The 17,746-nt window shown below is 47.3% G+C and overlaps 1 protein-coding gene across 4 annotated transcripts in view; it reads left to right on the top strand.

Moving 5' to 3' along the window:
* ANKRD6 (ankyrin repeat domain 6) overlaps nucleotides 1–17,746 on the top strand; it is a 204,189-nt gene that overhangs the window by 87,259 nt on the left and 99,184 nt on the right. For all 4 annotated transcript variants that reach the window (XM_075597448.1, XM_075597452.1, XM_075597453.1 and 1 more), the window contains exon 2: nucleotides 8,985–9,237. In XM_075597448.1, coding sequence (XP_075453563.1) covers nucleotides 9,118–9,237 — 120 coding nt within the window. In that variant the 5' untranslated portion in view covers nucleotides 8,985–9,117. The remainder of the gene's footprint in view (nucleotides 1–8,984; nucleotides 9,238–17,746) is intronic.

The following is a 17,746-nucleotide window of genomic DNA, read 5'->3' on the forward strand; positions in this document are numbered from 1 at the left end:
TCAGGCAAATGATAACCGGCTGCGTGACATCCACAAATGAAGAGTTTACTTTGAACTTTTGTGCAAATCGGATACAAGGGAATCTGTAAAAAAAAAAAACCGACTGTCCAAAGCCCTTAAAGATGCACTCATGGTGACACTTTTTTGTGTGTTTAAAAAAAAAAAAGGTTTGAATCATAGGGTTTCGGAAGCAAAGGGTAACCGCGTTAATTTCAGCTCAGATTGGCGGGGGGCAGTGGCAGCCCAGACGGGACAACTCTGGACTATCGAAATGGCGGCTTAAATTTCCCACTTCCTGCAGGCCAATAGGAAGGTGTGACATCACGTGGGCTTCCTATTGGCCCACGTGATGCGTGACATTTAAACTGTGCAGGCATCCTGGCACCCCCTTCCGAAGTATCTTGGGAAGCAGGGGATCCCGGAGCCGAGGTCAACGTGGTTCAGCTCCAGAGACCCCCTTGCTTCAAACCAAATTTTCATTTTTAAATATGTCGCTAGTAGTGCTGCTTTAAAGCTGCAGTTCAGTCTTTTTTTTTTTTTTTACATTTATTTTTTTACTGCAATAGTTTTATGTGTGCAATCTCTAATTAGCTAAAGAACTGTATAGCTGCAGGTCAATTCGTTCTCCATGTATTGATAGGTCGAAATTTGGTGACATATTAAAAGCTGGGATTTGTTTATAATCTGCTTGGCTGGCAGTGGAAGCTCATGAATATTCATGAGCACTCCTGCACTGACATGCGAGAGGGAGGGCAGTGCTGACATAGGGGTGTGCCAGGGCTTGTGACAGGACATGAAGGGGCAGTGCCTTAGCAAATGGCTGTTAAAATAGAATACAAGAAAATTGGTCTTTCAAAGTTGTTTTTTTAAAAACAGAAAATGCTAAAAGTATTTTTTCTTACTACAGAACTGATTTATTAAAAAAAACAAACATGCAGGATATTGACTGAACTGCAGCTTTAAGTGTTATAAGGGTGATTTTTGTGCCATACTTCTGCACAAGTATGCAATGCTGCTCTTAATTTCAGAGAGATTTATGTTCACAGCCAGACTACTCATTTTTCATCATTAGTACTTGAAAGAAGATACCTTTGGAGATAATTGAAATGTCAAAAGAATAATGTGCTAAATGGAAAATAAAGATTTCTGTTTAATGCAATCAATGTGAAATTGATTAAATATATATATTTTTTAAAAACAAACAAAATAAATGGATACACTAAAAATTAGATCTTATGACACCGTTTGGAACATTAGCCAATGTCATATATTTAACAGAGATCTGTTCAATGTCGTAATTCCTGTTTAACAGCCGGTTTCCTAACCTGTCTAGTACAACATGTTACACCAGCCTTATTTCATTGGGGTTTCCTTCTGATCAGTCACATAGAAAGGTATGGAAGGAATGTTTGCCTTTTTGCTTACTAGCCATTCTGCATCTTTTTATAGTTTTCCCGTTGGTCACTAGAAAGACAGGACGGTGTCAATGACTGAATAAGGTCAACAAACAGACCTTTGTCTTGGCCAAATGTACTTTGTTCTACAGCAGGGTTTCCCAAACTTTTTTTTCCGTGACCCGGTTATTTTTGAACTTCTCCTTCGTGACCCACTAAAAAATTTATCGCCTATACTGGCCAGTAGGGCCTGCACAGACACACACACAGCCACTGATACACACACACACACACACACACAGCCACTGATACACACACACACACAGCCACTGATACACACACACACAGCCACTGATACACACACAGCCACACACACAGCCACTGATACACACACACAGCCACTGATACACACACACACAGCCACTGACACACGCAGCCACTGACACACACACTGATACACACACACAGCCACTGATACACACACACACACACACACACAGCCACTGACAGACACGCAGCCACTGACAGACACACAGCCACTGACAGCCACTGACACACGCAGCCACTGACACACACACTGATACACGCACACAGCCACTGACACACACACACGCAGCCACTGACACACACACGCAGCCACTGACACACACGCAGCCACACAGAGACACTGCTACACACACACACACTGATACACACAAACACTGATACACACACACACACTGCTACACACACAGAGACACTGCTACACACACAGAGACACTGCTAAACACACAGAGACACTGCTACACACACAGAGACACTGCTACACACACACTGATACACACACACTGATACTGATACACACACACACACACACACTGATAATGATACACACACACACACTGATACTGATACACACACACACTGATACTGATACACACACACACACACACACACAGACACTGATACAGATACACACACACACAGCCACTGATACACACTCGCTCTCCCCTATACACACACAGACACAAACAGTGAATTACAGGCAATGACAGATGTGAATGACTGGATGGGGGGCCAGGGACTGGGTGGGTGGGTGGGGAGGGAGGGAGGGGGGGACTGGGTGGGTGGGGAGGGAGGGGGGGCCAGGGACTGGGTGGGTGGGGAGGGGGGTCCTGGGACTAGGTGGGTGGGTGGGGAGGGGGGCCAGGGACTGGGTGGGGAGGGGGGGCCAGGGACTGGGTTGGGAGGGGGGGCCAGGGACTGGGTGGGGAGGGGGGGCCAGGGACTGGGTGGGGAGGGGGGCCAGGGACTGGGTGGGGAGGCGGGGCCAGGGACTGGGTGGGGAGGGGGGCCAGGGACTGGGTGGGGAGGGGGGGCCAGGGACTGGGTTGGGAGGGGGGCCAGGGACTGGGTGGGGAGGGGGGCCAGGGACTGGGTGGGGAGGGGGGGCCAGGGACTGGGTGGGGAGGGGGGCCAGGGACTGGGTGGGGAGGGGGGGCCAGGGACTGGGACACTTGGGTGGGAGGCAGTGACTTGGTGGGTGTGTGGGAGACGGTGGGTGAGTGACAGTGACGGGGTGACAGTGACTGGGTGGGTGACAGTGACTGGGTGGGGTGACTATACTTTGCCGCCGGAAGCTTTCTCCTGCTACCCCCGATATCCCCTGCTGCCCGGGACGGGAGGTGGGCTTGGGGGCATGGGAGGTGGGCTCGGGAGGGGGTGAAACGGGAGGTGAGCTCTGGAAGCTGGCCGCAGGGGGAAGCGGGCTGCAGTAGGAGCTTGTACTTCCCCCTCCGTCCCACGTAACGTGCGGGCCGCAGAGGAGCTGGTACTTCCTCCTCCGTCCCACTTTGGGAGCGGGGGGGAGGAAGGGAGCGGGGGGTAGGAAGGGAGTGGGGGGAGGAAGGGAGCGGGCCCTGCTTGCCCTGCGCAAGCGCGCGGGACCGCGGGGGGAATCGCCGCCATTTTTTTAAACTTGAGCGGGGGGGACGGAAGACACCGCGTGGCCAGCCTCGCTGCGACCCGGCAATTTTGGTGCCGTGGCCCGGTGCCGGGTCGCGACCCACCATTTGGGAAACGCTGTTCTACAGTATGCTGCAGGATGGGCTGAATTTGAATGAATGGCCCGGTGAAATATATGGGGACCTCCATGCTGATATTGCTGCTCTATGAAATGTTATAAAGCGAAATAAAAAAACTTTACCATTGAAAGAGGAAAACAGCAATTAAAGATCAAGCAAACAAATAGAGCCTTTTCCCTCCTCCTTTTCAAACGGATCTTTGTCTGATATCAACATGTTGGAAACATGGTTGTGACTTGTGTCTTGAGTTTTATAGCTCAGCCATGCCACTGAGCCACAGCAATATCTGCACCTTTCTCTACTTACTGTAGTTATACACGCAGTCCTAGAAAGGAGTGAATGTTACATATTTATGTACTGCAGGGGTAGTTTTATTAACTTCACTTTTATTAACCATTTAAGCAGTGCTTCACAAAACAGACATTAGAGCAGGGCCGCCAACAGAAATCGTGGGGCCCAGGACAAAAATTTTACGCAGGGCCCTTCCCCCCCTCCTGTGTCGGCGATATTGAGAACCTCCCCCCCATTTCACACCTCACGAGCCCCCACTCTCCCCCCCCCCTCTTCCCATGTATTTCTCTCCCTTCCGTCTCACCCCCTCTCACTCTCCCACCTCGCATGTATTTCTCTCTTCTGCGTCTCACTCTTACTCCCTCTTTTCCTCACTCTCCCCCTCTCACCTCTCCCTCCATCAAGTCAATTACCCCACGCTCACTCATACCCTCCCCCTCACGCAATTCCTCACGCGCCGGAAGTAAGCTTGACCCAGCTTCCGGCGCACCGCGCGCTGACGTCAGAGAGCCACGTGGCGCACACCGGCAGTGGAAGCTCGGCGGCGTGGGGCAGAGAAAGTAAGAAGCTTATAGGCAGCTGAGAGTCGGGGCCCGACCGCGACCGACAGCAGGGCCTGGCCAGAGGTCGGGGGAGATGTGCAGTGCCGGCTGGGCCCCCTCAACCAGCCAGCGGGCCGGGGACACCAACCCCCGGCAGACCCCCCTGTTGGCATTGCATTAGAGCACTTCAATATAACATAATAAGAGCATCAAACAGCAAAGAATGTAGTAAGAAGAGGAAGCTCTTCACCAGAGCTTACTCTATAACTGAGTTAGTAGGAGATACTGAAAATATACATTATTTATCTTTATATTATATACAGATGACAGAGATGTTAAATATGTATATTCTTGCACTTTATTTAACGCCCAATATACCTTTCTCCGTGTCGCTGACAGGCCCGCCAACAGGTCTCCGGGGGCCTATGACTTAAGCCCTGACCTAGGCCCCAGCAAAGTTATTGAAGGGGTGGAGAGGGAGGGGAAATAGTGAGGTGGAACAGAGTGCAGAGTGGAGATGTTCAGCTTGGGAGGATGAATGGCGTTTTTGACCACTGTTGTTGAGCGGGAGAGAATGGAGGGTCCATTCCTTTAGCAGGAACGGGACCCCATTGGAAAGAAGTCGTGAACTCCGCAGCAGCCCTGGCTAACCCATCCGCTGGCAGCCCTGGTCACTGCTGCTTTTTCATTTGCAGGGAACTTTTACATCATAGCTTATTGAAAATGCCACGTTTATAACCTCCTTCCCAGTCAGCGAGGCCTTCTTTGGCAGCAAAGTGTCTAAGGAATGGAAACAAGGATTATTTAAAATGTTAGCTAAACTTATAGAACACTACCACAGTGTTTCTCAACCAGGGTGCCACGGAACCGTGGTGTGCCACAGAGCCGTGGTGTGCCATGACCCTCTGTCAAGGGTGCCGTGGCCCCTGGGGAAAAACTGGCGGCTCAGCGGGCACCTCCCATGCTCTCTAAGGCTTGGTCCCAGCTGGCGACTGTAGCGCCCGCTATGGCGGGCGCTGCGGGGACAAGAGCCGCTCCTCAATGTGGCCGAACCCGCTGCAAGGTGTGGCCGCCGTGCGGTGCGTTTTTCCAGGAGACTGGAAAATTGAGATGAAACCTAGCGACGGAGCGCCACGCCATGCCCCCCAGCGGGTTCAGCCAATGAGGGCGAACCTGCCGGGTGACGTCATGGACAAGCCCCCGTCACCCCCCCCCCCCGTCTTTCCCCCTGCAGCTCACTGCAGACCGGGGAACTCGGCTGCACGCGCCGCCAGCCTGGTAGACGCGCGTGCAGCGCAGGCAGCGGGGCCGTAGCCTTAGATTGACACAGAGGAGAGAGAAACGCCTCTCCATCTCCAGACAGTCTGATGGATGAGCAGAGGTGCTCAACATTTTTTTTTAAAAACCTTCAGCGGTGCCCCTGCTCAAAAAAGGTTGAGAACTACTGCACTACAGTCTACTTGTAGTTGCGTCAACTGATTAAGAAGTGTTTTTGTTTTTTTTTAATTAATGTAATTGCATCGTTGAACAGTGCCCGAAGTAAAATTCCTTTTAACAGCATGACTATGAATTGTATCAATTACAAAGTGTGACAGGCTGGGATTGGTAACTGACACCACCTACATATAAGAGAACGACACCGCTACTGTATGTGAACACAAGACATTGAGAGTAAGAACATATGTAACAACCATCGCCAGTAGAATTGTGTTCTATATTTACTGTGCTTTGCTTTACATCAATATACAAAGCTGTGTTGTGTCAATTTTATTCCACTTGCATCAGTGCTTCGTAGGGGAGTGACTATAGGAGGAGTTATGGGGGGAAAACAAAATATTAGGGTAACATTATGTATGTACTTATGTATTATTTCTTTATTTATATAGCTCCATTAGTGTACATAGCGCTTCACAGCAGTAATACACGTGACAATCATATAAATAACAAATAATACAAATAACAGATCATGGGAATAACTGCTCCAGACTTAAAAATTAACATTTAGGAAGAGGAGTCCCTGCTCCGAAGAGCTTACAATCTAATTGGTAGGTAGGAAGAACGCACAGAGACAGTAGGAGTGCATTCTTGTAATTGCAAGGGGCCAAGCTTTATGTATCGTGTATAGTGTTAGCCGCGGAGCTACTCATATGCTTCGTTAAGCAGGTGTGTTTTAAGGTGGGTCTTAAAGGTGGAGATATCTGAAAGTGTGCACCTATAAGTAATGTGGATAACATTTCTCTCTGTCTGTTAAATCCCGCAAGTTTAGATGCGTTAACCACTGCTCCAAAGAACTGCGTCAAAGACAAGAAACCATATTACCAATTTTAATGTGTTCTGCCAGCGCACAAATTGAAGGAAATGAATATTGTTGCTCCGCATGGAGAAACTTACATCATACAGTATTAATACATATCCACCAGTTTCAATGTTGTCTGAAACGTGCGGTCACACTGTGATCATGTGAAATCTCCCATTGCCCTCAATGGAAGTTTGGGTTGGCTGTTTGCAAATATTGAATCAGGCCTTAAGTGTTTTAAAAATATAAGGAATAACTGGTTTTGTTGTACAAACAAATTATTATTTGACCTTTACATCATTTAAGGCAGCGGTGTGCAAACTGGGGGGGGCACACGAGATTGTCTGCGGGGGACGCGGGGTTTACAGAGGCCCCACGAGCTTCCAGAAGGCACTTAAATTAAGTGCCGGGGAAGCGGTGATGGCCTCTGTAAACTGCACTTACCTCGGCTCCAGCGGCTTCTGGGGACGCTGCGAGGTCATGTGACGTCGCATTGCTATGGCAACGTGACGTCATTACACCGACGCCGGAGCCGAGGTAAAAGGGGGGGGGGCACGGAGAGAGGGGAACAGCCGGCAGGGGGGCGCAAGGAAAAAAGACTGCGCTCCCCTGATTTAAGGTATAGAATGTATACATCATGTTATTCACATGCATTTGATGTAATAGTTGTGCTGTATAAGGCTGAGGCCCCAGTACCTCCGCTGCACGCGCGCCCGCGAGACTGGCGGCGCGTGCAGCCGATTCCCCGGTCAGCAGGGAGCTGCAGACCAAAAGACCGGGGGGCGGGAGGGGGGCGTGGCGAGGGAGTGACGGGGGAGCGGCCATGACGTTACCCGGCAGGTTCGCCCTCATTGGCTGAACCGCCGGGGGCGTGGCTTAGCGCTCCGTATCAATTCTATTGAGAGCAGGAGCAACTCGCGCCACAGCGCTGCGGCCCCCCCTCGCAGCGGGCCCGGCGCCATTGAGGGGAGGGCTCTCGTCCCTGCAGCGTCCGCCACAGCGGGCGCTGCAGTAGCCAGCCCTTATTTAGTGACTGAAGGCTGATTTATCCAAGAATTCCACCTCTACATACAGTACTGTATGTAACTTTGTGTCTGTGAAGATTTACCAATTGTAAATGTTAACGCGCCCTGTATCTACATCACTGCTTTACCACTGGTGATCTGGCTTTAGCGAATACCGTAGGTTGATATCTAAAATGGGCGTTTTAACACTGATAATGCCATTTTCTTTTTCATTTCTAGACCTTTAAGTAAATATAGGCAGTGGTTCAATGTGAAGGATTAAGGGAGTAAAGTTGTATTATGCCGTTTCGAGGAATAATGAAAGTACCTGAGACATTTCCTGCTGAGAGTGGGCTGTGTGTATTTCAGCAGGATAGTTCGTGCTATACCACAATAGGGAGGTAATCACAGCTACACTGTGAAGGAAGATTAATGGCTTGCTAAACAGGCTGGGTTGAAATAAACACAGCAGTACTATAGTCTCAATGTAACCCTGCAGCTAACACCATCATTCTGAAACTTCATGCAGATGGACCCATCTCTTTTACTTTACACCTGCTGCTCTGCTTTGAAATGAGGAAAATCAATACACGTGAAATGTCTCCAGAGCTGCTCTCCTTCAAATTAGCATGGGTTGAAAGTGCACTGCACACTCAAAAAAAAAAAACAATTTTAATTAAGACTTAAGAAATAAGACATGTGGTCTTTTTAAAACGTTCCTTAGAACAAATATAAAACACATTGAAACATTAGACCAGAAAACCATTACTTTTTATAAAGAAAATGGCAGGCCAAATATTCTTCACACTATTAGCAGAAATCTCTAAAGGGACTCGTATGTAGAGTAAGGTACGAGTCACCGAATATCACGGATTGCACTTTGTCCTAAAAATCGGGGAGATTCGTATTCTCAGGGAGTAGTCTCGCAGCCCCCTGCAGACAAGAAGCACTGGAGACACTAGCACAGAGATAGCATAGAGACATAGACCCAAAATAAGTTATGGTGCGTAAAAAAGTGACAAATACCCTCCACCGTACAGTGTGCAGCATTATCTCTTAGGATGTTAAGAGATAATCAGGAGTGACCGAGTTGCAGACCTGTCTGAGACATGCAAATGTGCTCACAAGTGGTCCAGTATTTTGTATTTGCTGTACATGATACACAAATAGAGACGTACAGTATATAATGATGCATTGTTTGATTTTAATGTTATTATTGATGCCAGAGCTCCATAAGACATTGCTAGATACTGACACCGAGTGTGGGTTAGTATATTTTGAGTTGCACGTTCTAATATAAAATTGCCGGAGTATGCAATCTATCAATTGTACATGTATTGGTTGCTATCTTTCTGCAGTAGTGCTCAAGCGTGGCTTTGTTCTTGTCTCCATAGGTCCACAAGATGGCATAGCTGAAGCCAGCCTGATCGTGTATGCCTCCTCTCCCAAGCATGTAGGGCTTGCATTGTCTCTGAATGAACAAGCACCTGCCCAAAGCTTACCCTGAGAACCTCTCTCTTCTAATTCATGAGCCAGCAGGATGTGGTCGCTGTGCTTTCAGAACGCCTCCTGGTAGCTGCATACAAAGGCCAAGTGGACAATGTGGTGCAGCTTATCAACAAGGGCGCCAAGGTCGCAGTTACCAAGGTAATAAAAAAACTTCTTATGTGGAGCCTGGGAAATCACTCTTCATCCTTTGAGTAGTATGATCCTGATTCACTGATATACAGTATATAGTACTATTTACTTTTTTTTAGATTGTGCTTGCATGCATACTAAATATGATGAATATTTGATTTATATATTTTCTTGCAGCAATTATTTGACATTTTAATCATAAAATGTTATTTTATAGCAAATGAAGGGTTGTCTTATTTAAGCAGTGGAGTTGCTGTTGTAGATAAGCTTCTTTATGGTCTTAAGTGTTTTGCGTCTGTCCAGTTGTGAAAGATCAATGCAGATATAAATTATCACTAGTTAACTCTTTATTGTTTCCAAACCAATGAAATCCTTGTGAGACTGCGGGTGCTTTTTTGTAGGTTACCAATGACCTGTATTAGTACAAAACTGTGGCAAGAAATTTAGTTAGAAAACTTAGAAACTATGTAACATTATATGATGAGAAATGTGACACTGAGATTTCAGTTGTATCACTTCTGTCTAATCGTCATTGACAGTTTTGAACTGCAGATCACTGGATGCAATTTCATTTTAAACCTTATAGATTGGTATTAAATGAACAAGGGGCCATATTTACTAAATGGTGCTATGCCATAAGACGCTTTTTTGCTCCTGACGATATCTTGAATGGGTCATAAGGTTTCTTCAGTTGCCACAAGGTGCCTTCTGACAAAGCACTGCTTAGTAAATATGGCAATATAATATACTATTAACCCTCTGGTTTCTCCTTTTGGAGACCTCTTTGGCAGTGACGGGATTTAACATGTATTATTGTGTCTAGTAATTATGTATTATCTATAGTGCCTACTTGTTGATGCTGATCTACATATGATTCTTTTTGAGAACACCATAGTAAAAAATGACTGACCTTCCACAAATAAGTAATCATTTTAACACTTCAAAATTTAAATCAGCAATTTCTCACCCATTTTATTCATCGCACCTGGGGGTCTCCTGGAACAAGACCACCAGGGTGGACCCTCTGTTTGCCCCAGCATATCCCTGACTATAATGTGGTCTGAGACAAAGGACTAGGGCAATGTTGTGTATCATAATGACGTTGTCCCTTGTTTATTGAGAGCAGTACTGTTCTCCCAATCAGGTAAGACAAATTCATGTTTCAGGAGACCCCCCCCTCCCCCCTCTTCTCCCTCCCCCCTCTCCCCCCTCTCCCCCCTCCCCAGCCCTCTCTCCCCTCTCTCCCCTCTCTCCCCTCTCTCCCCTCTCTCCCCTCTCTCCCCTCTCTCCCCTCTCTCCCCCCTCTCCCCCCTCTCTCCCCTCTTCCGCCCGTGTTCAGGAAAGGTGAAAGGGTTGTGAAAAACAGATATAATAATTATAGAAGTACTGTACTGTATTATCCTGTATTTTCTTCAAAAGAGTCTCATTTGCATGTCATTACCCCAAATCCCTGGCTGCAGTGGGAGCATTGTATGCTGAGTGAATATGAAGAAAGGCAGATTTGTGGATTTCTCTGAGACATGTAAATGTGATCATAAGTGTTTTATTTTATCTTTGCTGTACAGCTGTACATCAGCACATTGTGGTGGGATCTGTGAGATGCTGTACAAGTGGTAGAAAGTGTTGGAGTAAGCTCGAAAATGCTTTGAGGTATATTCACAAAGCCACGAGGGCTGTACAGCACCTGGTTAACTAATTGAAGGACATGGGTTTATTGAAAATAAATGATCCAAATGTGGGAAAATACATAATCCTTGCATGTAGTTTCCAATGAATTGGTGTGGCACAGGTTTCTTGCAGCTCCAATTGATTTATTCTTGAGGCAGTGACAACAATACCACGCTTCAGACAGTATAGGTGAGATACAGGTTACAAATGGACTTTTTGTTAGGTGATTCTCTTCTGTTCAGAATACAGGCATACCCCGGTTTAAGGACACTCACTTTAAGTACACTCGCGAGTAAGGACATATCGCTCAATAGGAAAACGGCAGCTCACGCATGCGCCTGTCAGCACGTCTTGAACAGCAATACCGGCTCCCTACCTGTACCGAAGCTGTGCGCAAGCGGGGAGACTATAGAGCCTGTTACACATGTGTTATTTACATCAGTTATGCACGTACTGTATATGATGATTGCAGTACAGTACATGCATCGATAAGTGGGAAAAGGTAGTGCTTCACTTTAAGTACATTTTCGATTTACATACATGCTCCGGTCCCATTGCGTACGTTAATGTGGGGTATGCCTGTAGTCTGTTCTCCAACAGGCGTGATATAGCTATTTCCTAACTACAATGTAACCTTCTCATAGCTTATTACCTTGTTAGTATTGTCACGTACGGCACACCTGTCAGCACGTGACCTGTGTATGGGACATGGATTAATACACACAACTACCTAGGTGATTCACCTCGCAAGGTCCCTCAAATGAATATCTCCCCTCAATCCGTCCTAATATACCATCTGTCGCGAAAAGCAGACTGATTTATATATGCAACCAGGGTTAATACACACAGCTAACCAGTCCCGTCCCCAGGGTATCTGCTGCCCTTAGGTAAGGACTATTGAAGCTCCCCCCCTCCCCCCAAAAAAAATCTCCCCAAAAAGTCTCCTCCCCCTAGATATGAAGCAGGGCATTCCCGGAGCTGAACTGCATTCATTTCTACTCCGGGGACGCCCTGGTTACTGAGATACATACCTCCCTGGTTACGGAGATACATACCTCCCTGGTTACTGAGATACATACCTCCCTGGTTACTGGGATACATACCTCCCTGGTTACTGAGATACGTACCTCCCTGGTTACTGAGATACATACCTCCCTGGTTACTGAGATACCTCCCTGGTTACTGAGATACCTCCCTGGTTACTGAGATACATACCTCCCTGGTTACTGAGATACATACCTCCCTGGTTACTGAGATACGTACCTCCCTGGTTACTGAGATACATACCTCCCTGGTTACTGAGATATCTCCCTGGTTACTGAGATACATACCTCCCTGGTTACTGAGATACATACCTACCTGGTTACTGAGATACATACCTCCCTGGTTACTGAGATACATACCTCCCTGGTTACTGAGATACATACCTCCCTGGTTACTGAGATACATACCTCCCTGGTTACTGAGATACCTCCCTGGTTACTGAGATACCTCCCTGGTTACTGAGATACATCCCTGGTTACTGAGATACATAGCTCCCTGGTTACTGAGATACATACCTCCCTGGTTACTGAGATACGTACCTCTCTGGTTACTGAGATACGTACCTCCCTGGTTACTGAGATACGTACCTCCCTGGTTATTGAGATACGTACCTCCCTGGTTACTGAGATACGTACCTCCCTGGTTACTGAGATACATACCTCCCTGGTTACTGAGATACATACCTCCCTGGTTACTGAGATACACACCTCCCTGGTTACTGAGATACATACCTCCCTGGTTACTGAGATACACACCTCCCTGGTTACTGAGATACATACCTCCTGGGTTACTGAGATACATTCCTCCCTGGTTACTGAGATACACAGCTCCCTGGTTACTGAGATACACAGCTCCCTGGTTACTGAGATACATACCTCCCTGGTTACTGAGATACATACCTCCCTGGTTACTGAGATACATACCTCCCTGGTTACTAAGATACATACCTCCCTGGTTACTGAGATACATACCTCCCTGGTTACTGAGATACACAGCTCCCTGGTTACTGAGATACACAGCTCCCTGGTTACTGAGATACATACCTCCCTGGTTACTGAGATACATACCTCCCTGGTTACTGAGATACATACCTCCCTGGTTACTGAGATATGTACCTCCCTGGTTACTGAGATACGTACCTCCCTGGTTACTGAGATACGTACCTCCCTGGTTACTGAGATAAGTACCTCCCTGGTTACTGAGATACACAGCTCCCTGGTTACTGAGATACATACCTCCCTGGTTACTGAGATACACAGCTCCCTGGTTACTGAGATACACAGCTCCCTGGTTACTGAGATACATACCTCCCTGGTTACTGAGATACATACCTCCCTGGTTACTGAGATACATACCTCCCTGGTTACTGAGATACACAGCTCCCTGGTTACTGAGATACATACCTCCCTGGTTACTGAGATACACAGCTCCCTGGTTACTGAGATACACAGCTCCCTGGTTACTGAGATACATACCTCCCTGGTTACTGAGATACATACCTCCCTGGTTACTGAGATACATACCTCCCTGGTTACTGAGATACATACCTCCCTGGTTACTGATACACAGCTCCCTGGTTACTGAGATACATACCTCCCTGGTTACTGAGATACATACCTCCCTGGTTACTGAGATACATACCTCCCTGGTTACTGAGATATATAGCTCCCTGGTTACTGAGATACACAGCTCCCTGGTTACTGAGATACATACCTCCCTGGTTACTGAGATACACACCTCCCTGGTTACTGAGATACCTCCCTGGTTACTGAGATACATACCTCCCTGGTTACTGAGATACACATCTCCCTGGTTACTGAGATACATACCTCCCTGGTTACTGAGATACATACCTCCCTGGTTACTGAGATATATAGCTCCCTGGTTACTGAGATACACAGCTCCCTGGTTACTGAGATACATACCTCCCTGGTTACTGAGATACACACCTCCCTGGTTACTGAGATACCTCCCTGGTTACTGAGATACATACCTCCCTGGTTACTGAGATACACATCTCCCTGGTTACCGAGATACATACCTCCCTGGTTACTGAGATACATACCTCCCTGGTTACTGAGATACATACCTCCCTGGTTACTGAGATACGTACCTCCCTGGTTACTGAGATACATACCTCCCTGGTTACTGAGATACCTCCCTGGTTACTGAGATACCTCCCTGGTTACTGAGAAACATACCTCCCTGGTTACTGAGATAAATACCTCCCTGGTTACTGAGATACGTACCTCCCTGGTTACTGAGATACCTCCCTGGTTACTGAGATACATACCTCCCTGGTTACTGAGATACCTCCCTGGTTACTGAGATACATACCTCCCTGGTTACTGAGATACATACCTACCTGGTTACTGAGATACATACCTCCCTGGTTACTGAGATACATACCTCCCTGGTTACTGAGATACATACCTCCCTGGTTACTGAGATACCTCCCTGGTTACTGAGATACCTCCCTGGTTACTGAGATACCTCCCTGGTTACTGAGATACATCCCTGGTTACTGAGATACATAGTTCCCTGGTTACTGAGATACATACCTCCCTGGTTACTGAGATACGTACCTCTCTGGTTACTGAGATACGTACCTCCCTGGTTACTGAGATACGTACCTCCCTGGTTATTGAGATACGTACCTCCCTGGTTACTGAGATACGTACCTCCCTGGTTACTGAGATACATACCTCCCTGGTTACTGAGATACATACCTCCCTGGTTACTGAGATACACACCTCCCTGGTTACTGAGATACACGCCTCCCTGGTTACTGAGATACACACCTCCCTGGTTACTGAGATACATACCTCCTGGGTTACTGAGATACATTCCTCCCTGGTTACTGAGATACACAGCTCCCTGGTTACTGAGATACACAGCTCCCTGGTTACTGAGATACATACCTCCCTGGTTACTGAGATACATACCTCCCTGGTTACTGAGATACATACCTCCCTGGTTACTGAGATACATACCTCCCTGGTTACTGAGATACATACCTCCCTGGTTACTGAGATACACAGCTCCCTGGTTACTGAGATACACAGCTCCCTGGTTACTGAGATACACAGCTCCCTGGTTACTGAGATACATACCTCCCTGGTTACTGAGATACATACCTCCCTGGTTACTGAGATACGTACCTCCCTGGTTACTGAGATACGTACCTCCCTGGTTACTGAGATACGTACCTCCCTGGTTACTGAGATACGTACCTCCCTGGTTACTGAGATACGTACCTCCCTGCTTACTGAGATACACAGCTCCCTGGTTACTGAGATACATACCTCCCTGGTTACTGAGATACATACCTCCCTGGTTACTGAGATACACATCTCCCTGGTTACTGAGATACATACCTCCCTGGTTACTGAGATACATACCTCCCTGGTTACTGAGATACATACCTCCCTGGTTACTGAGATACATACCTCCCTGGTTACTGAGATACATACCTCCCTGGTTACTGAGATACATACCTCCCTGGTTACTGAGATACCTCCCTCCCTGGTTACTGAGATACGTACCTCCCTGGTTACTGAGATACATACCTCCCTGGTTACTGAGATACATACCTCCCTGGTTACTGAGATACATACCTCCCTGGTTACTGAGATACACAGCTCCCTGGTTACTGAGATACACAGCTCCCTGGTTACTGAGATACATACCTCCCTGGTTACTGAGATACATACCTACCTGGTTACTGAGATACATACCTCCCTGGTTACTGAGATACATACCTCCCTGGTTACTGATACACAGCTCCCTGGTTACTGAGATACATACCTCCCTGGTTACTGAGATACATACCTCCCTGGTTACTGAGATACATACCTCCCTGGTTACTGAGATATATAGCTCCCTGGTTACTGAGATACACAGCTCCCTGGTTACTGAGATACATACCTCCCTGGTTACTGAGATACACACCTCCCTGGTTACTGAGATACCTCCCTGGTTACTGAGATACATACCTCCCTGGTTACTGAGATACACACCTCCCTGGTTACTGAGATACACATCTCCCTGGTTACTGAGATACATACCTCCCTGGTTACTGAGATACATACCTCCCTGGTTACTGAGATATATAGCTCCCTGGTTACTGAGATACACAGCTCCCTGGTTACTGAGATACATACCTCCCTGGTTACTGAGATACACACCTCCCTGGTTACTGAGATACCTCCCTGGTTACTGAGATACATACCTCCCTGGTTACTGAGATACGTACCTCCCTGGTTACTGAGATACGTACCTCCCTGGTTACTGAGATACGTACCTCCCTGGTTACTGAGATACGTACCTCCCTGGTTACTGAGATACGTACCTCCCTGGTTACTGAGATACGTACCTCCCTGGTTACTGAGATACGTACCTCCCTGGTTACTGAGATACGTACCTCCCTGGTTACTGAGATACACACCTCCCTGGTTACTGAGATACACACCTCCCTGGTTACTGAGATACACACCTCCCTGGTTACTGAGATACACACCTCCTTGGTTACTGAGATACATACCTCCTGGTTACTGAGATACACACCTCCCTGGTTACTGAGATACCTCCCTGGTTACTGAGATACATACCTCCCTAGTTACTGAGATACACACCTCCCTGATTACTGAGATACACACCTCCCTGGTTACTGAGATACACACCTCCCTGGTTACTGAGATACATACCTCCCTGGTAACTGAGATACATACCTCCCTGGTTACTGAGATGCATACCTCCCTGGTTACTGAGATACATACCTCCCTGGTTACTGAGATACGTACCTCCGTGGTTACTGAGATACGTACCTCCCTGGTTACTGAGATACATACCTCCCTGGTTACTGAGATACATACCTCCCTGGTTACTGAGATACACAGCTCCCTGGTTACTGAGATACACAGCTCCCTGGTTACTGAGATACATACCTCCCTGGTTACTGAGATACACATCTCCCTGGTTACCGAGATACATACCTCCCTGGTTACTGAGATACATACCTCCCTGGTTACTGAGATACATAGCTCACTGGTTACTGAGATACACAGCTCCCTGGTTACTGAAATACATACCTCCCTGGTTACTGAGATACACACCTCCCTGGTTACTGAGATACATACCTCCCTGGTTACTGAGATACATACCTCCCTGGTTACTGAGATACGTACCTCCGTGGTTACTGAGATACGTACCTCCCTGGTTACTGAGATACATACCTCCCTGGTTACTGAGATACATACCTCCCTGGTTACTGAGATACGTACCTCCCTGGTTACTGAGATACATACCTCCCTGGTTACTGAGATACACATCTCCCTGGTTACCGAGATACATACCTCCCTGGTTACTGAGATACATACCTCCCTGGTTACTGAGATACATAGCTCACTGGTTACTGAGATACACAGCTCCCTGGTTACTGAAATACATACCTCCCTGGTTACTGAGATACACACCTCCCTGGTTACTGAGATACCTCCCTGGTTACTGAGATACATACCTCCCTGGTTACTGAGATACACATCTCCCTGGTTACTGAGATACATAACTCCCTGGTTACTGAGATACATACCTCTCTGGTTACTGAGATACACACCTCCCTGGTTACTGAGATACACACCTCCCTGGTTACTGAGATACGTACCTCCCTGATTACTGAGATACGTACCTCCCTGGTTACTGAGATACGTACCTCCCTGGTTACTGAGATACGTACCTCCCTGGTTACTGAGATACGTACCTCCCTGGTTACTGAGATACGTACCTCCCTGGTTACTGAGATACATAC

Source organism: Ascaphus truei, chromosome 4 (assembly GCF_040206685.1).
Source record: "Ascaphus truei isolate aAscTru1 chromosome 4, aAscTru1.hap1, whole genome shotgun sequence".
NCBI lineage: Eukaryota > Metazoa > Chordata > Amphibia > Anura > Ascaphidae > Ascaphus > Ascaphus truei.